This window comes from Harpegnathos saltator, unplaced genomic scaffold, assembly GCF_003227715.2.
Source record: "Harpegnathos saltator strain DR-91 unplaced genomic scaffold, Hsal_v8.6 scaffold522, whole genome shotgun sequence".
Taxonomy (NCBI): Eukaryota; Metazoa; Arthropoda; class Insecta; order Hymenoptera; family Formicidae; genus Harpegnathos; species Harpegnathos saltator.
In genome coordinates this window covers 423,222-446,253 of record NW_020230341.1, presented here as the reverse complement: position 1 = coordinate 446,253, position 23,032 = coordinate 423,222, and the positions used below count along the sequence as shown (strand labels likewise).

The window sequence follows — 23,032 nt, the reverse complement described above, 5'->3', positions numbered from 1 at the left end:
GCTGCCGCATCCCATTACAGCTTCGAAAACTCGTTCACACACTGCGCGCGCCACGCACGATACTCGTGTAATCCGAAATTCAATCTTACATCTCCCCCCCCCACCCCACCCCACCCCCCCCACCGCCGTCGTTCGCGCGCGCAAACGAACCCTGCGAATCCGTAGACCGAAATCCACCGCGCATTTCCGCACTTGGGCTCTTAAAGTTATTGTTATCTACACGGGAGTAGGAGTGGAAAGCGACACGATATCCATCGTGTATCTTATATTTACATATACATTAAGCCGCGAACGTAATTGCAATCGCGTACACACACACACACACGCGCGCGCGCGCGCACGCATGCACGCGCACACGCATACCACACATACAGACATGTACCGAGTACAATTAAAACTTTGGCACGACCGACGGCGATGGAGGTAATTTCCTGAATTTGCCGAGACTAATTCCGTTATTTCGAATTTCGTCGCAGTAGGGATAAGAGAGAGAGAGAGAGAGAGAGAGAGAGACAGAGCCGCGCCGCGTTATGCTCCGCGAGAGAGCAGCCACTTCAACGTCGGCCTTAACGTACATACACCGCGCGCGATATAACGGCGGCGAATTTTAGCAGAATGCGAGCGAGAGCGGCTCGGCCGCGAGTCTGTAACCCATAAATTCACTAATAATTAATAAAAAGCGCAGCGATGCGCCTGCAGAGGCTCTACCGCATAATGCATGTGAGATTTCTTTTTCGTGCGCTTCGCGCGCTGCAAAGAGAAGAAATAAGCAGGAAATAGGATAAATTCGCGGTATGCGCGTGTGTATGTGTGTCTGTGTGCGAGAGACCTGTGTTCATGCGTGCATGTCTCTAACATCGGCACGAGGCTCGCACAAATGCAACCGTGAGCGCGCCTACATACAGTTCGCTTGTAACTTGAAAGGGGAGAGCGGGACGTAGTAATTAAATGCGAAGATTGAACAATCGAGGAAACACTGCGAAAGGATCAGTGCGGCAACTATTGAAACAGGAATTACAATTGGGAGCGAGCGTGGAGGAGGTACATCGAATGAGAAAAATAACGAAAGGCGGCGTGTGATAGCAGAGCGAGAATAGGCACTTGGAGAGACAAAGGAGCAATGACGGCGAAGAGAAGCATAAATTGAAAGGAAATAAAAGCTGTGTGCTCGTAAAGAATAATCTAACAAAGAAGGCAAGAGATATTCAAAGCGGGGGAATTGTAGGAACGGCAGGTGCGAGGGGGAAAAGTTATATCGCAAGTGTGGAGGTCGGATGTAGGGGGTTTCGCTACGAGCAAAATGACACAACTCTCTACGGTGAAAAGATGCGGGAAAACTCACAAAAGAGACAAATTTCCAGAGCCGGAGCGCGGCTCGGCAAATTTCTACCTCAACTGCGGCTGGACAGCATTTCGAATAAACATCCGACGTAAACGTTTCAAAGGCAAAATATAATTTTCGCAATCTCGTCTTTTCCCAAATAACACATATATATTCGAGAGTATTTATTTATCCTGTAATTATTATATCACATACAAAACTATTTTGTGAGCCACTTGAGATACGCGCTATCTCGCGCATGTTTTCTGCCCGGAATAAACATTTCAGCGCACGGGGCGCTTTTTAATTTGTATTTTGCATTTTGCTTCGCTTGAAACGCAGTTCTACCCAGGTGATTCCGCCCAGCCGTGATACGGGGAGTAAGATAAACAAAAAATAATTATCGTAACGAATACGAATGCGGGATTTTCCATGTTTAGCGCGTGGAAGCGCACGGAGGCGTCGCGGTATGCTTCACGACGACTTTGCCGTCTTGCAAATCCTTCCTTTTCTTCTTTGCTCGCTCGTTTTTTTCTTTTTCATACAAAAGTAATCATCGTCAGATCAGTCTGTGGTCGAGAAGTCCTCGGCGCGTGGCGATCGAGTTGCGATCCACCTCCGTCGCCGCAGGATGCTCGAATGAGACGTTTCCGAGCGCCTTGGAAGTAAAAATCCGCAAAGTTCGATGCCTGTCCGATCTGCTTCCGTTGCTCCGCACGAGAGAGTTTCCGCCGGAACTTTCACAACGTCCTCCCTTTTTCAACCGAGGAAAATACCAGCGGATGGATCAGGATTTCTCGTTCAATTTGTGAACCACCGACGACCGGAATGCAATTTCGCCCGCTGAAAGTGGAAACGCACAGTGTAAGTTCAATTCCAGGGGTCTTCCGGTAAATGTGACGTGTTACGTCCACGCAAGATATTTGGAATGAAGGAGCAGGCTGATAGGACTGATCTTCGCGCAAGAACGATCCAGGAATCCCGGCGAGTCTCGGCGCGGCGGCGGCCGCGAAGCGCAGACGTCGGTCAACGAGGTTCAACGGGAAGAAGGAAGAATATTGCCGGACATATTGTATCGCCTCGGATGTCGCGTGCCGCGCGCCGACAGGAAGCCGACAATTACAAATGTTGAATGTTACGGGTAAACAAGTAACAGCGGCGAGAGACTCGTTATCGGAGAGATACCACTTAACACGGCTCCATCACACGAACAAACGAAGCAGTAAGACGTAAGTAAGCAGTAAGCAAATCGACCAATCACAATCGAAACTTAAGGTTTTAACGCCATTTTAAAACTTACGACAATAATCGATTGTGATTGATTGGAGCAGTTTCTTTACCGCTTGCGTCTTACTGCTTACGTTCATTTGTGTGTGATGGCCTTTAAACTCGGAAAAAAACGACGACGATGACGTCGGAAACATTTTCTTGTTTCTCTCGTCGGGATAATTCGTTCGTTCGAGGCAAACAATCCGGAGCCGGAGGCTTCGCAGGACTGCCGTTGCGTGGCAACGAGTTGTCGAGTTACGTCGAGTTGGCGTGACGCGCGCAACGTGACATAACGTTTGACCAATGTTGAAGAACACGCATACCGTACAATTTCGTCTACGTCTCGATGCCGTTCAAGGTGCTCGCGTCTTGCGTGGAGTTGTCTTGCTCTGTCTTGGGCGAAAACACGCAGCGGTAGATCGAGGCGCTTATGATGCCTCCTAGGAGCGGTCCGATCCAGTACACCCAGTGATTGTTCCAGTAGCCGTTCCAGACAGCAGGTGCGAAAGTCCTGGCCGGGTTGAGGCTGCAGCCGGTGTAAGGCGCGAAGGCGAAGCACAGCACCGAGATGCAGAGGCCGAACCTGAGCGAGAGCGAGTCGGAGTTACTCGCGTTACGCGGGTCCCAGACCGCGCAGGCGAAAAATATGAGTATTGCTGTCGCCAAAAGCTCAGCCATGACTCCAGCCGCGGGCGTCAGCTCCGAATTAAGATCCGTTATGCAGAAAGACGCGCTGTCCGAGAGCTTGGAAGCGCGTAGGAGCGCGTTTGGCGTTATCATCTGTAATTAGGATTAGAGTGAGAGAGTGAGAGAGAGAGAGAGAGAGAGCGAGAGAGAGAGAGACGGAGAGTGCGGTGGGAGAGGGAGTTAATTCAATTAGTGTGTTTGCGCCGAACAATGACGATCGACTAATCCGAGGTACGCGAGGCGTCAATAATGCCTTCCAGTTCGGATTCGGGTATTTTCTGGCCGAGCGCATCGTATCTATGTAAATATTCGTGCATGACGATTCTGTCTAGCCGTGGCTCTGACAGCTTAGCGTAGCGGCGAATGTCCGGAAATGTAGGAAAAGTTGGACATAAGGTCGCGAGATAAAAAGGTCACGGATTGTTCGGTCGTTATCGAATGAGTCGACAGAAAGAAGCAGTTTCGGGCTCCTCGGTCGACGACCGCGACCTGCGTCTAGACATAGAATGCGACTGGACTGCTTGAAAATTCACGGTCCAAATCAGGACCGTGTATTATCCACATCTCCAACATGGATCGAATATGTTTCCCTTGGTCAGGGGATAAATTCGTTACTACGTCGCTACGTCGCGAATAATCAGTGGATAATCGGGAGCAGATTGAAATTCTATTGTGACGGTCCGGAGGATCTCGAGTGTTTGGACGTTGCGATTCAAGAGGCGAATTAATTTTCGGTCGCTGTGATTAAGCGGATGTCCGCGCGAATCGCGATAAATCTCGAAGATCGGAACGCGTAATTTCCGATACGGCATTGCGTAAGCGCGTCGACACGTATCGACACGAGGTGTCCGTCGCATCGACGAAAGCATTCTCGCCCGGGTGTGGCAGTCAAAATATAATGCAGACGTGTTTCGCAATTTATAAGCGAATAAGTATAAGCGAGTATTCATTGACCTTCAGCAGGCCGTAACCTATCAGACCACCCAAACATTGTGCAACCATGTAGACTCCAGCGATCGGGAGGGACGTGTTGCCGACGATTACGGCCGCCGCTGTAACAGCCGGATTAAGGTGAGCCCCGCTGATGTGGCCAACACACTGAAAGAGAAGAGAGAAGGAAAATCACCAATAATCTGAATGTGAACGACGGGCTTTCCGGGACGTCGCTTCTCTCGGTTCTAAACGCGAGATTCATTATCGAGGGGTCTGTGTTTTTACATCCGAGACTCGGCTCGTACAAAGTAATTGTGCATTTTCACAGCACGGAAAGAAAGAAAGAAAACGACGTGGGTGTACAGGTGTAGAATTTAAATACCTGTGTGTGTGTGTATGTGTGTAAACAAGTATATATACACACTTGCAAAATGTATAAATCGAGACGCGAAACCACGTCGATTGTTTATATCGTACACAGATATGGAATAAAACATCAGGCCGACGAGTACGAGATTGACTCGTCCGAGTACGAATGCGAGTTTGTAAATACCTGTATCGCGACCATAACGGCGAAGCCAAAGGTGAGGGCGATTTGCACGGACGACGGCGGTAGTGGTCCCATAGTGCCGATACATCCCATACATCCCACGAACACCAGCATCGCCGTGCCGATCACTTCCCCCAGAGCGGCCAAGAACGTGTCCCACAACGTGGTGTCCACCTTCACGAGCTTCTTCAGCCCTGAAAGGCGCGAACGCATGCTTCCGTGTTGAATTTATCTCGATGCGCGGTGCCGACGACGCCGTCGTCGTATTTATCGTATTTATCGATGATAAATCTCCGGCCGATTATCATAAATTCGGTCCCGCTTAACCTTTTAGCAGCTACGACGCACTGCCCAACTGAAAATCACGCGCTGTGCGAGTGCGAGTGCGTGGCTTACCACACGATATTAATTTACCGATCTCTCGAGAAGCGCGTCGCCGAGATCTGACCGCGCGAGTAGTTGGTGCGCTTCGATATATAGACTGGGACTGGTTTGCTCAGGAATCGCCTCGTTCGAAGACAACAAAGGTGTGCTGCGAGGTGTACTGTATCATACACCGAAAATCTCTAGTACATACCATAAATTCTAGAGTTTCAGCGCTGTTGACGCGGCATCTCGCAGCGTAGAATTGAAAGCCCAATATTTGTCGATATTCCTCGATTTCACTCGTAGCCTACATTGCTTATATACAATAAGAAAATAAAGAAGATCGCGCAACGAAGGAAGGGAGCGCGTCGAATCTTGTCGCGATTGAAAACCACTGCTGACAGACTCTCTGCGAGTGTGCGAGAAAAAATTTGCAAACAAATGCACGTCTTTCGTGTACGGTTGTATATCCGTCGCCGTCGTTTAAAGGCGAGGGTGTGCACCTTTCGTAAATGAGCAACTGTTCTCTCAGGGTGTGCATATACACGCAGCAGGCCTTTCGCCGGTAAAGGGTTAGTGGAAAGTGAACGTACGCATGGGTACTTCGCGATCATTTCCGACGCGACAAGAGCGACGCGTATATACGCGTCGAACTTTCAAGTCCACGTCGCGGGTACAGTCGGGAGTGAGTCGGGAAATCGCCGTGAATTATTGTACACGCGGATTATTCCACTTGCTACAATCTACGTAATAACTTCTTGTGTCGCTTCTACAAAATATAAATTAACAAGACGCGAGACTCGAGAGAGAGCGAGAGAGAGAGAGAGAGAGAGAGAGAGAGAGAGAGAGAGAGAGAGAGAGAGAGAGAGAGAGAGAGAGAGAGAGAGCGACGGCAGAAAGCTGCGCCAAAGCGAGACTGCGCGCGAATAATTTACGGATGTCGCGAGAGGAAGGGTAAAAATAAAATGCAGCTTTGTGTTATGGCTTAGCAGGCATCGCGGCGAGTGCATCGTAGCCTCTCTCGTGCTTTTGTGAAAAAGTATGAAAACTTGCGCTCTCTCATTATACCGACGGTCTACCGTACACGTGCCCGGCACGGCAGCGCGTATTTAATTAAAAGGCAACTATTGCACAAACGGACAGTCCAACGGAGGTATACATTTTTATTACTGCACATTAAACGGGCCGAAGCCGCTGAATGTATAATCGAGTGAAGTCAAGAGACGAAGGCTCGCCCGTTCAACGTAACCGTGAAACGACGCTTCGTTTTCCGAGATAAATGTGTAAGGGCGATGCGTATTCAAACGCGCGTATTCAAACAGGCGTCTACGACCTGTGTGTGCGCGGGTCTTTTGAATCACTGGTATAAACGATACGAAAAGTTGCTCGACAAGGCTCGCGACACGGATCTGCATTTTTTCTTCAAACGTATCTTTGCCAAGAAATTATTGCCATCACATCGTCTCGTCATGTGTTATTATTTTGTCACATGCATATGTTTCTTTGGGTGCAACACGAGGTGCAAGAATATAATTGGGTGCGTTTATTTCCCCTTACAGTCCGGCATTTGTGTCGAGGTTTCACTTGGAAAAGTATTCAGGGGAGGTCTCCGTCCTTCGGAGTAAATCCTCCAAAAGTATAATGGCGTTCAGCACGCGGAAGGACGTTTTTGAATCGACAGGTAGGATAACTTGGACCGCCACTCTGCTGTAAACTTTCGAGCAGAAACTTTGTTCGCCTCGCGTCGAACGCGATTACCACTGCTACAAACTTACGAAGGTATGGGTCAACGTTGAATTTACATGAAAACATTGGAGCAAAGTTATGCACATCGGAGGTCGATGTTCCAGCTACGGCCACGTTGTTAGAGAGACGCCGGACTTCGATAAGTATCCCCCTCCGTCGATTATTAAATGCCCCCTGCACCCCTCCTCCCTCGTTCTTACCACCCGACTGTTATCGCAGTCTCAGACAGGGATGACATAATTTTCTCGCCGGTGTCCGTGAAATTTTCCCGATGCAATTCCCCGCGGCAGCTCGCACGTGAAAATGTTCACGTGGCGGCTTTGTGAAGCGCTCCCCGCGCTCGAGGAGGCCGAAACTGTTGTGAAGCGGAAGTGAATTACGATTTTGCAGCGGCTAAATTAAAATACGCCTCCCTTTGAGCAAACTTACCGCCGCGGCGCCCGTCACTTTCGCGTTATTGCGCATTGTCCGCGCGGTGCCGCGTTCCGCTTTACTTCGCCCGCCGCGCGTATTTCAGCGCGGCTCTCCGCCGCGCGAAAATCGCGTCGGACTCGGAGACCCTTCTCTCTCTCGCTCTCTCTCCCTCCCCTTTCCTCCTTCAGCTGAAGCGAGCGTGATATCGCAATGCCAATGGAAGAAGCGTATCGGCGCCATTTATTGCGCGCGTGTTGAGTAACGATTTTCCACGGGTCAACATTACGTATCTCGAGCGCGCCGGATCAAAAAGAAGTATATTATCGAGCAACGAGCGGAAAGTAATCACACGCTACAGTCAGAGGTCACGGCCCCGCAGCATCAGCTCTCGTCGATAATTTTGCAACTACTTAACGACACGTTGTTATTAAAAGCTTCGCGGGCTCACGCGCGCGCGCGCGCGCGCGACAGTCGCGTCGATGGATATCGAATTTCGCGGCTGGGAAAGAAGCGACCATCAGTCGCTTATTCCAAGCTAATAGTCGCTTGAGACACGACACAGTCGCGAAAACCCTCAATTATTATTACTATCCACGCTATTATTACGTCGCAGCGCGCTGCGGCTTACGTTTACTCTCCCTCGTCCCTCGTGTCTGACATCTTTTTGCGCTGCTCTCGTCGACCCGCGGCGATATCGGACTCGCCCTGGATGCCCGGAAATAGTCGCTCGACTCAGCATTCTATATCTCACACGCGCGAGATGTATGTTTCAGACTGAGGAGAGATGAAGTCGAGCGCACAAAACGAAAGATTGAGACGTCCCGAAGTCCCGATCCGCAGGACTCAGGATTAAGATTTAAACATCACGTCTACGTCCTGCCATCTGCGTTCCTACGTGCTCTCGTGTGCGCTCTCTCTCTCTCTCTCTCTCTCTCTCTCTCTCTCTCGTACGTGCCTTCGTTCGTTCGTTCGCGTTCGGCTGATTCGTTATTCCGTTTCCCGCGCCTCGGCAGAGCCGCGGCAAAAAAAGGCTGAACGCGCGCTAAGCGCGTTAAGCGACGCTCGGCCGCGGCGTTTCGCGCGTCGCGTTTCCTAATGGCTTATTTGCGAATCTGCCGTGCACGCGCGCGCGCGCGCGCGCGCACACAATCCCCCGACCGCTCGTTCATACGATATTCATAACTTCGCGTACGGATGTCAATATACTTGGGGTTTAATCGCGCTTATACATATACATATCCGCCCGCGCCTCCTGGACCATGCATAGGGATGCCGGGGCACGTTTGCCCTAGAATTATAGCCGAGTTCTCGTGATTAACCGTGTGTCGCGCGGATATAATTAGAAGCGAGCACGTGTCACGTACGGTTTCCATTAACGACTGTGACACACACCGGGACCGATAGCGATCAGTCATCGACATTCGCGGATTAGCCGGATTCTGCGCGCGACGACGGGGTCGTAATCCCGGCGTGTGCGTGTGCGTGTGCGTGTGCGTGTGCGTGTGCGTGAGCGAAGCCGTTGGAATCGCGCGGCCGCGCTCATCTCCTTCGATAGAGTAATAACGATAATTAATTAAGGTTAACCAACGGGAGGGAGGGAGAGAAAAAGAGAGACGCTCTCGAGGAGGATCGCATCGAGGCGGAAGAAGCAGCGCGTTCGCGCGGTTTCGCTGCATTCTCGCACGGGAGAGACTTTCCGCCCCGATCGTCGCCGTCCTTTCGCCACTTTCTCGCCACTGCACCCGCTATGCTTTTTACCCACCGAGCCGGATGTGGGAGAGCGCATTTTCGTTTTGCCTGCTCGTTTCTTGCTCCTCCCGGAGCCCACGTTTCGACGGAAACAATTCAACGTGTCCGTAAAAACCGGCCGGTGATTAATCGAGAGCGCGGAGGAATGAGAGCACGCGACTTTACGAGTTCCCGCAACGTCTCGCTAATTTATCGCCGCTTAATGATCCGATAGGTCGTAAAGATCGCGCCGGCGGAATAAAGTGTGGAAAGCCATTGCACTCGCGCCAGATCAGATCAAGCTGTGGAATGTCTAACGATGTGGATCACCCGCGTTGATCTCTCATCCGAGAGAGGAGGAGGGAGGGGGGGGGGGAAGGTAGCCTCTCGCCGGAGCGCGACACGCCGCTTCCCGAGTTTCGCGTCATTCGGACGCGACGATATCTCTAATCGCTAATTAAAAAGCAAAGCGTCGAGAAGCGGGAGCCGGGCTGTCGGTAATTAGCAGGAAAGCGCGGCGAAACGTAATTACGGGTCGAGAAAGTAATCAACAACAATTGCACGCTCGCCCGGTGAAATGTCTCCTGCTTTTGTACACCTCGTCCTCGATACTTTCTTGCCCCGTCTCTCTTTCTCCCGCTTCTTTTTTAACGAGCCCAGCCGAGTCGAGCCTCGGTCGAGTTGTATCTCGCGGTAGGACTCGCGGCGGAGCTCCATTCGTAATTCTGCTCGTTGCTCGTTGCCGTACGCGGTCAATATTCGAAGGTCCTCGGACGCGCGAGAGACGCCGATCCCGCGGAAATGCGCGCCTTAGCGCGAGCGGGATTCCGGCCCGAGGATCATAAGCTGAAAAAGGAGACCGCACGGAAAGTCGTCCGCGTGCGCGAGTCGTCGCCGAGGAATAAGAAGGCGCGCGAGCCGATGTCGATACACTTTTTCCATCGGTGCACCATCTACGCTGGTGTTCGGACAAGTATGAATTAATCGCGTCGCTTGCAAAATTCACAACGACGTACCGACCAGCATGCCTGATTTTACCAGCCATCGATAGTCCCCGGCGAGCCGCAGAGACGGCGGGCAGGGATCTGCCGTATCGTGACTCGTGGCGTGAATTGATGCGATAACAATGCACATTTCGCGCGCGCGCGCGCGTACGCGAATCGAAGCCGCGCATCGCGCTGAGAAAATAAGAGAGAACTCGCGCGAAGCTACCTCGGCGACGCCGAGGATTTCAAGCGTAATTTCACCCGCCCAGCCCGTCGTCGTGTCCGACAGTTTTGCATTGTTCGCCGCGATCGTTGTACCGCGACGCGTCGAAATCGAGCGAGCGCGTACGCGAGTAGAATTTCGCCATGCTCGGCCGCATGTATGTCGCGAGGAAAGAAATCGCGAGGGCTTTACGGCCGCGAAATCGGCACACCGCCCTCGCGAGCAGCGAATTCCGCCGTGGACGCCTCCGAACTTCGTCGTAGTTGCGTCGTTGGGTAGATTTGCCTAATTAGCGGATCGTGGTAACGCTTTCGTCGCTCGCTTCTCACTTCGCGCACCTCGATAAGTCGCGATACGGAGGATAGCAAGAAATTCACATCGGCGGGTCACGATCCTTCGGCGATCCGCGTGGCGAAATTTCCATAAATCAGCGACACCGGAAAGATAGAAAGCCGATTTTCTGCGATGACGCGCGATGCAACGCGCGATGACCGATGATAAAATATTCCTCGCGCGCACATATATAATTCCAAGCGAATTTCACGCGTGTAAACTTTGAAAGGAAAACCCACGCGCGAGATGGTCGCGCGATTTCGCTCGAGTCACGTTTTCCCGACGACATATTTGTACGTCGCAATGTGCGCGCAAACATCGGCCGGGCGCAATATTTGTTCAATCGCTCGCGATCGTTAATATTACGATAAGATAAAAGAAATGGATCTCTTTGCCGAGCACGTAAAAATAACTCTATTGAATTAAACGATGTTGCATGCGAGAGGCTGTGTATATTGATTATTCTTTCAACCTATTAAAAATTCATTTATATTACACGTCTCGTATTGTGTAGTTTCCCTCCCTTTGTTCCATCCCTTTCTTCTCTCTCTCTCTCTCTCTCTCTCTCTCTCTCTCTCTCTCTCTCGCGCGCGCGCGCACACCAGCAACGTAGTCTCTGTGCCCTCCAACGAGAATATATTTCCATGTTCGATGATGATCTTTGGCTATTCAAGTCACACCAATTGCATTGCGTTGCTACTAATTAGCCGTTAATTAGCCGATGCGAGCAAAGCCGCAGTCAGCCGAAGTAGCGCGCGAGATCGCGGCCGCCGCGTAATTACAATTCGTAATGCGCTTATCATAATTTAGCAATTAGCATGGGCATGGCATTTTATCAGTTAGTATAATTAGCCTTCCAATTTGCCTACTAATGGTACCTGTTGAACTTTTGTCGCGGGCGGGGTGGGGGGGGGGGAGGGTGGGAGAGGAGCGGCCGATCGCGACAATTAGATGTACAAAGTTCTTTCACGCGAGAATAACGTATTTATTCGAGGCGACGCGACGCGGACGCGAACGTGACGTCGCGTCGCGTCGCGTGCATGCCCGCGCATTTGTTGTGTGAAAGTACTGCAAAATCCGCGGTCGCCTCTGACCAAGTAACATTTGCTAATCGGTCGGTCAGCCAGCGGATGAGAGTGTGTCCGAACGGTTACATAATACGTAATACGCGTCCGTATCGTGTAACGCGCGTTTACACGACGTTACAAACGCGTCGCTAATCCGCCGCGCAAACCGACGGGCGCACTCGCTCGCGTGCAGCAGCGTGCATGCATCCGCGATCCGCGCGATATCCCGCCGTTTCGCGTCCGCCTATCCGTCCGTCCTCCTGTGAAATACGACGAGAACGATATCGTAACAGGTCGCGTGAAATACGAGCGACCGCGTGATGTACAACGATCTGTCGTTACGCTTTGATACGATCTTCCCGCGGCTCCCGGCCAATCCGCCGTGTATCGAGCGAATTTAATTTTCCCACGGCTCGAACGGCTCGGAAAAATCCGAACCCGTGCTGTTTGGGAAAACCGACGCGAGTCGCTTACGCGTGGCTCTCTCTCTCTCTCTCTCTCTCTCTCTCTCTCGGGAAATGGGCAGCTCGAACATAATACGTATATAATTAATCGTTGGGAATTTCGATTCGAAGAGGCCAATCCTTGATCGACTGATTGGCTCTGCTCGTTTTCTCCTTCCGACCGAAAGTAAATTAGGGAGACGCGATCCTGGGAGTTCCTCGATAACCTCACCGCCGACAACTCTCTTGCGAATTCGGGAAGTAAGAATAAATTTACCTATGTTACATTCACCCCCTCTCTCCCTCTCTCTCTCTCTCTCCCTCTCTATCTATCTATCTATCTCTCTCTCTCTCTCTCTCTCTTCTTTCTTCAATTCACTTGTTTAATCGGCACGTTCCTTCCGCGCGCTCGGCCATGTGAATATCATTAAAACATAGCGTCATTGAGCAAAGTTGATGGCATTACGGCGAGACGTGCGAACGCACGGAGACGCATAAATATTCATTTTTTCAGCAAACAAGAATGAAAGACGCACGCGCCCACGCGGGTCGCGGGACGTATATTCGAACGTACGAGTCGCGCTCGCGCGTATTTCTCCGCGCGGGAGGCGAGGCAACAAATCTGCCGCGCCAAGTTCCCGCAAAATGGGTTAGTAATCGCGTCGGCTGAGAAATTGTCGGTTCACGCGAGGCGAAAGACGCGCCCGTTCGTTGATTAACCGAGAGAGTCGTTACCAGCGGAGATCCGCGAAAGCGCGGTGCGCTTTCCACCGGCGCATTTTCATTCGGTTTTCGCTTCTGCGCTCGGCTGCGAAAAAGATTAAACGCGGCGGGCACGCTCTAATTGCTCAATCAGTGCTCCATCCACGCCGCAAACGCAACAGGGACATTTTCCTGAGGAGCGGAGAGAGCGAGAGAGAAAGAGAAAGAGAGCGATACACCTTCGAGCCGCAAAAGAACTCGATCCTCGGCGAAACTGACGCGAGAAAGAAAGCGCGGAGGAAAGAGCGCGCGCGGTGTGACTCGATTATAGTCGAGCCCCGCGAGTGGTAAACTCTCGGCGTACATCGTCGTCATCAAATCGTACATCCGCACTTATCGCGCGAGAGCGATCTCCAGCCGTCGATCGTTACCGCACATGATCACTCGCGGTCGCGTATAATGTTGTACATTGCGCGCGATCGCCGATTATACTCGCGACTCGGAACGTCAGGCGTCCGGATTAATCTTCATTTTCGTTCGTTGCATAAAACAATTTCTTCCCCGACGCAGAGGCGGAAATCGCGTCGGGCGGCCTCGCGCAAGACTCGCGGTGAGTCGCGTGCAGAAATGAGCTTACGGGCCGAGGGCTTCGATTTCGCACTGCGAAATCTCGTTTTTACTTTCCTCCCGGCTCTTGAAAATCTCCCTTGAGTCTGCCTGAAATCTTCCCCCCCCCCCGTTCCCGCCTCGCTTCGTTTTTGCCCTTAGTTTCGCAAGCGCAACTTCCACCATCGAGACGAGCGCGCAATTTGCTATTGCATTAAGTATTGCATAGCGCGGCGCGGTAATTCGGCCGGGTTATGTCATCATGAGCGCGAGCGAAATGTATTCGGTGGCGCGTTATGTCGACCATATATTATAACAGAACGCTCGAGAGAGGAGGGTGCGGGGAAGAGGGGAATACGCATCAGGAATGTTGTAAGCTCGCTCTCTCTCTCTCTCTGTGTGTGAAATGAAGTTCGCTGACGAGCGATGCAGCGCGCGCTTATCTCCGTCTATTTATCTATACAATCAGGTATCAGACGAGACATGCACAACTAATAACAATTTGTGTCGCACGAGATAACTTTCCGCTCCTCTTTTCCCCACCAGCAAGTCGATTACGAAATGCGTGCGCGCACAGCACGGTTAATGCACCGGCACGGTAATCACGCGAATAATTATACGTTATGCGTATAATTATTCGCACCGCGTTGTATGCACCGCGAGAGAGTTACGGTTCATCGGCTTTCGCGCGTATCCCTCCGAGATGGATTTCGCACGAGAGGCCCACGAAATACACTTAATTTTCTCACCAACGAGAAACATAATCCCGTCCCCGACTGTGTGTCGCTGCGATTGCGATTCGTCTTTTATCTCATTCTCCGGCGCGCGCGCGCGGAGAAAATCGATCAGCCGGATCAGACTGTTTTCACTCGACGGAGCGATAATAACCGGCGAATATTAACAATCGGCGATAGCGATCGGCCGTATCTGTGTGAGTAATTTCTCTAATCGAAACATAATCTTCCGTGCGATTCGACGGATTTTATTCGCTCGGTATCTTTCTTTTTTCCGCAGTTTTCTAATCGTCGCAGCCCGCCGGCCGACACGCTGCTGAGACTGCGCAAATTTTCAAACGCGACCGTGGAATGATATCAGTGGACTTATCCGCACGCTCGACGTTATGTCATCGCGGTACGCGCAACGCGCAACTCGAGTGGTGCGCTCGGCGCGCTCGACGATAAAGCGCGCGCGAGGCGTAAGCGAAAAATACACAGAAACGAGCGCTCAGGCATTCTCTCGGTATCGGCATGCCGGAATACACACGCGCGAGAGAGTACACATGCATCGTGTACCGGTGCTGCAAGTGTGACAGTGGGTCAAGTTCGCGGTGAATGGCCGGAGCCTCCGGTGACTCCGGTCCGAGCCGAGAGCAGGACTCGATATACCGGCTATCTCTCAGTCATCCCCCTCTCAATTTGTCGCAAACACTGCGGCAGCCGGAGGAGATTAACGGTGCGCAATTTTGCGTGCCGATCCGCCCGAATTCCACCCGCTGGATTTTCATCTTGAAAATCCGTCAGAGAACAGACAGGCGTCCGCTTCGGGCTACGAAATACCGCGGAATAGGCGGGTCGCATCCTATCGAGCGTTTGAAATTTAAGACACACCGCGGGAGAGCTCGGAACATGATTGATGTCGCACGCCGGAGATATCGCCGCTCATGAATTATGGAGGGAATATCTGATATTGTGCGAACGTTGCGGAACGTTGCGTCGGAAAAACGTCTAAATTAGTCGCTCGCTTATCGTTCGGTGCGACTACACGCACCGTCTTTATTCGGTTTAATTAATTTCTAGTTTGTTCTAATTAATTTTAATTCGTCCCCTTTGTGCGACTTTTACGCATTTATGACACTTTAGCGCATACTTATTTACATTCGATAGTTACTCGAGATTTTTCTTCGTGCTCGGTACTTTATATTAATAATGTTATCCATTGTTGTGACAATCACTGTGTGTGAGCACGAATTTACAAGAAATTTAAAACGTATTTAATGTGCGCTACATCCAAATATTTTTGTTTTCGGATCAATGCACGTCTACTCCGGTAACTACTCGTTTCACTTTCGAAAACATCGACGGTGAAACGACACGGCTAAATAATAAGATCGCTTCGCAAAGGATATTGTCTTGTATCGATCGCATTCCTACCGCTGACATCTTGCTACCTGCCCGTTATATCGTCGCGGACAATCAGGCTGGAAGTGGAGCACGATCGTGAGAACGGAGGAAGTATCGTAAAGTAAATTACAGCGCGATTGTCACGATAAATCGTTATGATGCGAGGAGGAGTGAAACTCCAGATTTTCCGCGACCCGAGAATCACGATGTACTAAATCGTCTGAAAGCGTCGCTTGTTCGATTCAGCGGTTTCCAATCTGACAATAATTATGTCTTCTCTGGAATTTAGAACGGCTCCTTCTCGCCGATAGGATCAACTGCGAATTCTCCGGATTCCGACGAGCGTGAATTAAAAAAAAACGCCCGCGTAAGGAGCCGTATCGAAGTGGTAAAAGTAAAGTGAGGCAATTACGGCAGGCGAGAAAATTAATTCTTTTCCTTCACCGGCGCGGTTTACTCTCACCTCCGATGAGGAATTAGAAAAGTTAATGTTCACACCGCAAGACAGCTAAAACACCGATTTTATCGCGAGTTCCCTCCCGGCGAGATCTTTCCGATAAAATTTGAGATTGAACCAAGATATTAGATTAGACATGAACACGGAAGAATTACATTCGTTAAGGCGGGAATCGAAGCCCGGAGAGAAAAGTGATGAGAAATGACGCCTTTTGTGAAACTGGCGTCATTGCGTGCACAGCTTTACGTACGTAGTCTCCGATGTAATTTACTATAAAGGCGAATTATTGTTATTATTATCATTATTATAAATACTCGTTGGAACACATGGGGCCAGTTCGACGCCCGTGCGTCCTGCTTTTGCCCTCGCTGGGAAATTACAAGAAACAATCGCGGTGTGGTCAAATGTATTTCGCACGCATTAGCATAATTCGATCTATCACCGCCGCCGGCTGGCCGAATTCTTTCAGCTCCGGCGATGACACGGTGACAAACGTTTTATCGTTGACGTTGATGTATTCGCACGGCGCCTACCTCATGCCGATGGTGCGTCAGGAGTCACTGGCGATGACGCCGACTAGACATTTCGCAGGCCTCGTCTATCGCCTGCCTGTGTATTTTCAGAAATAAGAACGACCTCGCAACATTGCGCGCGCCACGCACACGTATACATGCGAGCTTTTCCGAGCGCGGCGTGCATTTCCAAACCGACGACGGTTTCATTATTGGAAGTCGGAATTGGAGGTCGGGAATGACGCAAGACAAGTAAGCGACGAAGGTTTCGCTCAATCGCGAGCGGTCGTTAGCGATGTTGACGACAGCGTAACGACAGAGGCCGCGACTACTAAACGATGGAAAGTTTCCAAATTTCGTCAGATCGGATATAGATAATGGTAGCCTATCTCTCTGTACCGGATGGTGCTCCACCTCCGTCTATATGAACACACACACACACATACCGTAATTTTAACGTGCGCGCAAACTACCGGCGCTCAAACTACTTTCCATGCCGGATAGAAGGCTAGGATCTGCTCCGCTGTTCTCTTCCCGCTATTAATTCGGAGTTACGTTTCTTGACGTCTCATATCTCTGGAAGTCATCATCTGATAAATAATGCCAGCCTTTTACCAGCTAGCCGGCGATACTCCGGTGCTCGCGTCGATTAATTCATTTCGGAGTAAGTACGTAAGTACTGATCTCAAAATTGATACACGCGATATCCAAAAAGACACATTCGCACCGGCTCTCGCCGGTTGCGAGCAACGTAGTTGCTCTCCTCTCAGAGGCGAAAGCGCGGTAATCGCTGGAAGCCTCGATACTCGCTCGATAGTTTCCGCTCGCAGCCAGCGCGAGCACTACTCGGGGCATTTTATACGCTCGCGTATCTTTTTACGGTTCTCGAAAGTATCTCAAAGTGGTTGCATATCCCCACGTGGGATAAACAGGTCTCTAGCCGCTCACCTCTAGCATTCTGCAGCGTTCTACAGCGCGAGAGACGGGGATTATGAGATGATACGTGAGCCGCGTCCTAATGTCTGTTCTTCGCGAGCGCGCGACTATTAAATTCGAATTAATTTCCGAAGACCACCGAGCGTATTCCCGCGATTATAAATCAGCCGCGTCGCGTCGCACGATCGCACGTTCGGGAACCGGTGAAAGTGCGCGCGAGTAAACGCCGCCGCTTGTCTCGCAGTCTCATTTTCGTAGATTTTCCCAGGAAGATAGAATCCACAAAAAGTCATTCGGACTTAATCGATTCTTCCCACGAGCGTCTCTCCCCCAGCCCCACCTCCTTCCTCCCTCCTTCTCGCCATCTCTCTCCTTCCCCCCGTCGGAGATGCGAGACTTTCGCGCAGTCATTGTTATTAGGAAGGCGCGGCGTCGATAGCACAATAATGCCGCCGCGACTTAATTAACACCTCGCGATGTACAGACGGGCAGACAGACCCCCCCCCCCCGCGAGGCGTGTAACGAGCATGCAGACGCGCGAGCGAGAGATCGAATCGCTCGAGAGCAAGTTCTCGAAACACGTAGTTTTCCGCGCTCACGGCGGAAAGGAGAGAGAGGGAGGGAGGGAGAGAGAGAGAGAGAGAGAGAGAGAGAGGATGAAAAGGGAGCCTCCGGCCGCGGCGGCGGTGTAGCCATACGCGACCCTCCCCATAATTACCAACTAATTTCATTAGCGAGAGTCCCCGGCGCGCGCGCGCGCGCGCGCGCGCGACGTGCCTCGTAAAAACGCCGAGACAAGCGTGTTTCCCGACTCGCGCTCGCATTGTGCACTTTCTTTCCTAGAGAAATGCGACCGAAATGCGCTCGTTAAAGCAACGCAAGCCGCTTTCTAGAGCAAAGCACGAAGCGCGCCGCCGATCGAAAATTCGAACCGCTTTACCACGCGCGCGCGGTATATCGTCGCTGTCGTCCGGAATCGGGAATGTATCGCAAAATTTCGCCCAAGGACTACGCGAGGGCATATCGTTATGTAGGTCAGTGTTGTAGCGCTGGCTCGATATTATCAAGCTCGGCTCGTCTTTCGATTTGACTTTATTGCGTCCGATGGGGAGAGACAACGTCGTCGTCCTGTCGTCTATGATCCTTCGTCGACGTCCTGGCGACATTCCTACGTCTCTATCGCTGAGAGGGGATGGCCGGCTGCTTCGCCGAAGCGAAGAGAAGGACAGGAAATCGAAGCGAACTTTTTCACCGAGCCGACATATAGATGAGCTGAAAAGAATCCTCGCAGGAAGCGAAACGGTCTCGACGACGCATCTCGACTCGTAAAGTCACGGTGAAATTGAAGTCACTCGAAACGCGAATCATTCTGTTATAGCGCAGGCGAAGGGAAATTTTTTCCTCCGGCTTGCCGATCCGTCTGAACGTCGCCCGCATAATAATGCGTCGCGCCGCGGCTTCCGGGTGCGGCGCGGCGCGGCGCGCGCGATATAACGTTACTTGTGCGCGAATCTAATTTTCCGGACGACCGGGATACATCGAGGGCGCGGCTGATGCGCGAAACTCGCGCGACAGTGCGAATACGCCGCACGCATCTCGCGAGACGAGAGAAACTCCGTTTCGTCTCCTTCTCTTACCCTCCGTCAACCCGCAGTCAAATGCGATTTCCGACCCAATTTTCCGAAATGGTCTAGAAGCCGGGAATGGTCTAGAGCGTCGCTTAGCATGCTCTCGGTACGTCGGAGTGCCAACCTCCGCTTTCTTTCTTTCACCGAGGAAACCGGCGCGGACGACGAGGAATATTCCGTGGAATAGGAGGTCGCCGCCTCGCGAGGCGCCGCGGCGCGCCGATCCGCGCGAGTTTAAGGTCAACCTCGAAAGCAGGAACGAACGATCGCCGAGCCTCTCCATCTTGCTACACGATCGATTCCTCCCGTGCAGCACACTCGTCATTCCTTCGCGCGCCACGCTCCTCCGTGCAATCCCACTCTCTTTCTCTTCCTCTCTCGCTCTCTCGCCGATCGAATAGAGAATCTCCGAAGGCCCCGCGAATTTTTCTCCCTTTCTCCTTTCTCTCTCTCTCTCTCTCTCTCTCTCTCTCTCTCTCTATCTCTCTCTCAGTCTCTCTCTCTCTCTCTCTCAGTCTCTGTCTCTGTCTTCGTCTCCGTCTCTCGTCGCGAATTGCGAATCGTACAGAGCGCCGAAGAAAGCCCGGGGCCGAACTCCGGGGACGCGTGTGTCTCTCGACGAGCGAAGAAAAAATGATGAAATCTTTTTTTATCGAGACCATTGATCGCGCGTCTCGAGTCTACATAAGACGTTTTCGGCCGGTGATTGGCGAGACGGAATAATGTTCACGTCACGTATTTGAAGTTCGCCACGGCGTCCCGAGTTATCAATCACGCCAAAGTAAATACAACGACGCTCTCGCGTCGGCTATTATCCAGTCAAACATTTGCCGCAAATGAAGACGACAGCTCGCTTTCGGGAGTATACACGCGATTGTAAAATAGAAGCGCGTCGCCGAGTATTCTGTTATCTATCGAGACGCGCCACGATGCCGCACGTGTGCGCGCGACGAACACGCGAAAGGACGCAGCTCTCGCGAGCTTGACGACTGAATTGGGCGATCTTCGAACGACGAGCGAAACACGTTCGAACGAAACGCTCCAGCGGGTCACCCCTCCCCCCGTCTCTGACCCGCTATTTCCAGAATCTCGCGAACGGGACTTCCACTTTCGCCTTCCGTCGACATCCACACGCACACACGCCGTTATCGGTTATCGCCCGGCGAGTACGCGAGCACCGTTACTTTTTCGTACTCACAGGGCGCCTTCAGCTTCTCCTTCGCCGTCCGCATGCTGCCGTTCGATCTCAGCGTGATGCCGATGCTCTTGGACTTGCCGGCCGAGCTCTCCACGACGCCCGCTGAGGACATTATCGAAATGCCGCCTTGCTCCATATCGGTGCGACTAAGAGATCACTGAAAACAGAGGAGGAGAGACACGCGTGACATTGTCGCGCCGCGGCACTCTAACGGCTGAAATATTCGTCGGTTTTATCTTATCTGAACGAGACAAGTCACCTAAGGTGAGTCTCCCTCCACGAGAGAGAGAGAGAGAGAGAGAGAGAGAGAGAGAGAGAGAGAGAGAGAGAGAACCGCGCACGAGGTCGCTCGCTTCTTAATCCCGGGGAATTGCAGGGGGAAAAATAATAGGATCGAGTATTCTCAGATGCACCCGAGAGTGTTAAACCCGTTATCGTTCGATCAACACGCTACTGCTCTCGCGCGCGTGTGAAGATCAAGCGCGCTCCGATAAGATTCACCGGCGCGATCGAAGTTTGGCGAATTCAGTGCCGAGTGTCGATGGAGAGCGGCTGTTAAGTCCCGAAGTCGAACGGTAATACGGGACGCGCGAATCGCGAATTACGGGCGACTCGCTCGGCGAACTTGCTTCGAGCGAGCGCAGCTCTGGGAAACGCTCGGCGCTTTGCAAACAGCCGATCGATAATAATGCAAATATCGTTATCTTGTTGGACTTGGGACATTTAAGCGAGATTATATATATCGTCAGCATCGCGCGCGCGATCGAGTTGTATCATCGTGCAAATAACAAGCGCAAGTTATGGAAGCTGGCCGCCGCTAATTGAGTTCGCCGAGCTGTCGGCCGTGCTTTGACGTTTCGCCGCGCGAATAATTGAATCGCCCGTCTCGGGATTTCCGTGCGGTCGTATTCGCTTAATCGGCCGCGCGATAAAGCGAACACACATGGCCGATTAATCATCGATCGATCGCGAATCGTCGCGACTTTCTACGTGCGCGTTACCCGGCCGCGCTCGATGCTTCAAATCGCGTTTCTCGCATGCCACGCGGCTATACGTGCGATACGTATTCGTATCGCGTCGCTAATTATGCCGGTTATCTAAGCAGGAGAAATTTTGTAACAAGAAGGAAACACGAAGGTAACCGGTAGCCGCTAATCTCGCATCATCCGCTCGTATTATCTCTCTCTCTCTCTCGCTCTCCCTCTCTCTCTCTCTCTCTCTCTCTCTCGCCCTCCCTCTCTCTCTCTCTCTCTCTCTCTCTGTCTCTCTCTCTGTCGCCGGGGTCCCGATTTCTCGCAGCGGATTTTAAATATCTTGAATTATATAATTTCCTGATTTTTGTTGGGAGAAAGGGACAGAGAGGGAGAGAGAGAGAGAGAGAGAGAGAGAGAGAGAGATTTCCGCAGTGCCGTACATCATGGCCCATATTAATTATGCCATATCCCCAAAGCCTAGGCGAAATCGCAAATTCCACGTGTCGACGGCCACGGCAGCGATGACTACGACGACGAAAACGAATGAGAAAAAGTCGGACAACTGCCGTCGATATCATTAATCCGCCATCGAGCACGTATATTTATTAACCGACGCTATCGCGCAACTGTGTCGATCCGCCTCCGCTCGATAAGGATTATTTGATTTTTACAAATCACGGTGCATACATATGTCCACTTATCGCGCACTCGTCGACGACTCGTCGCGATCTCGCGGAGCACGCGAAAATAATTCGCACTCACCGCGGCCCCGCGGCCGCGGGGCAAACGGAAGAGGAAGCGGCTGCTGGCGGATCGTCGCAGAAGCTCGCGCTTACTTACCCCGGGAAGAACGCGTTCTCGCGCTTGCGGACGACGCGACGACGTGTCGAGTCCGCGAGCGGATCACTCGAGGAAAAGTCCCCGTGAGGCCGACGGCGCGGCAGTTCCTGCGGAAACGCGGCGGTTCCGCTGGTCCCCCGCTTTCCGCTGGTCGCTCGATGATGCTCACTCAATCGATGTAGCGATCGACGCCTCGGGCGGATGGCGCTGGGCGATGCTCTTTATTATTTACACCCGTGTCTTTTATTGCTACGCGGTTTGGAGGAGACTGAACGGTTTCGCGAGCGGCGCTCACCTCTATATGTAGAAACCCTCCACTGCTAACGGCCGCCGCCGGCCGTCAGGCTCCCGTTATACAGGCGGTTCTGTGTGTGCTGCACGGCCGCACACGGCGAGCACACGATTCGCGAAAGATACGCACGTTCCTGCTGCCGAATTATCGAGACGTTGCCGCGCGCACGCGTTCGCTCGGCTTTGCTTCCGCAAAGTCGGATAATATTTACTGTGCACTGTTATCGCGTACCTGAAGGATATACAAGGCCCGATGAGAGCGCGACGCTCGGTGCCGCTCGGCGACGAACGTTGGCCCGACAGAGCCAACGGCGAGAATAGAGAGCGGCGAATTTACTGTCCGGGGGCCGAGGGGGACGACGCGTCGCGATCGATCATCTTCGAGACGCCAACAGCGCGGTGCGACCGGATCGCGATCGTCTTCGCTCTGAGCGGGGGAGGGAGAGCCTGTGATAATCGCCGGGGAAAAACCGCGGCGGCGAACCCGTCCGAACGAAATCAATATCTCGCACTCGCGACACTCGCGCGCGCGAGATCATTATCTGTAGAATTTTATCGCGAGGATAAATAACTTGCCTGATGCATATGTCCGCCGCGGCTCTGCATAATTCCGCAGATTACGATGTTTGCGCGCGATACGGTGCGTTAATTACGTAGCGCCGTCCACTGACTCGCCGAGTTAAAAGTCACCGATTAATCGTG

The 23,032-nt window shown here is 52.0% G+C and overlaps 1 protein-coding gene across 5 annotated transcripts; it reads right to left on the bottom strand.

The window, feature by feature from the left end:
* Positions 1 to 227: 227 nt before the first annotated feature.
* Positions 228 to 22,634, bottom strand: LOC105190286 (aquaporin AQPcic). 5 transcript variants are annotated; one of them, XM_011152979.3, is made up of 6 exons: positions 22,563 to 22,634; positions 20,226 to 20,382; positions 4,764 to 4,954; positions 4,232 to 4,375; positions 2,914 to 3,370; positions 228 to 2,164 (listed from the first exon to the last, which is right to left on the bottom strand). In XM_011152979.3, exons 2-5 carry the CDS (start codon positions 20,359 to 20,361, stop codon positions 2,927 to 2,929), a joined length of 915 nt encoding a protein of 304 aa, XP_011151281.1. In that variant the 5' UTR covers positions 20,362 to 20,382; positions 22,563 to 22,634; the 3' UTR covers positions 228 to 2,164; positions 2,914 to 2,926. The 5 variants fall into 5 exon arrangements, with proteins under 5 accessions (XP_011151281.1, XP_025158779.1, XP_011151280.1 ...); XM_025302994.1 differs by lacking the exon at positions 22,563 to 22,634 and adding an exon at positions 22,040 to 22,553 and having other exon boundaries at positions 2,919 to 3,370; XM_011152978.3 differs by lacking the exon at positions 22,563 to 22,634 and adding an exon at positions 22,335 to 22,552.
* Between the last annotated feature and the right edge of the window lie 398 nt (positions 22,635 to 23,032).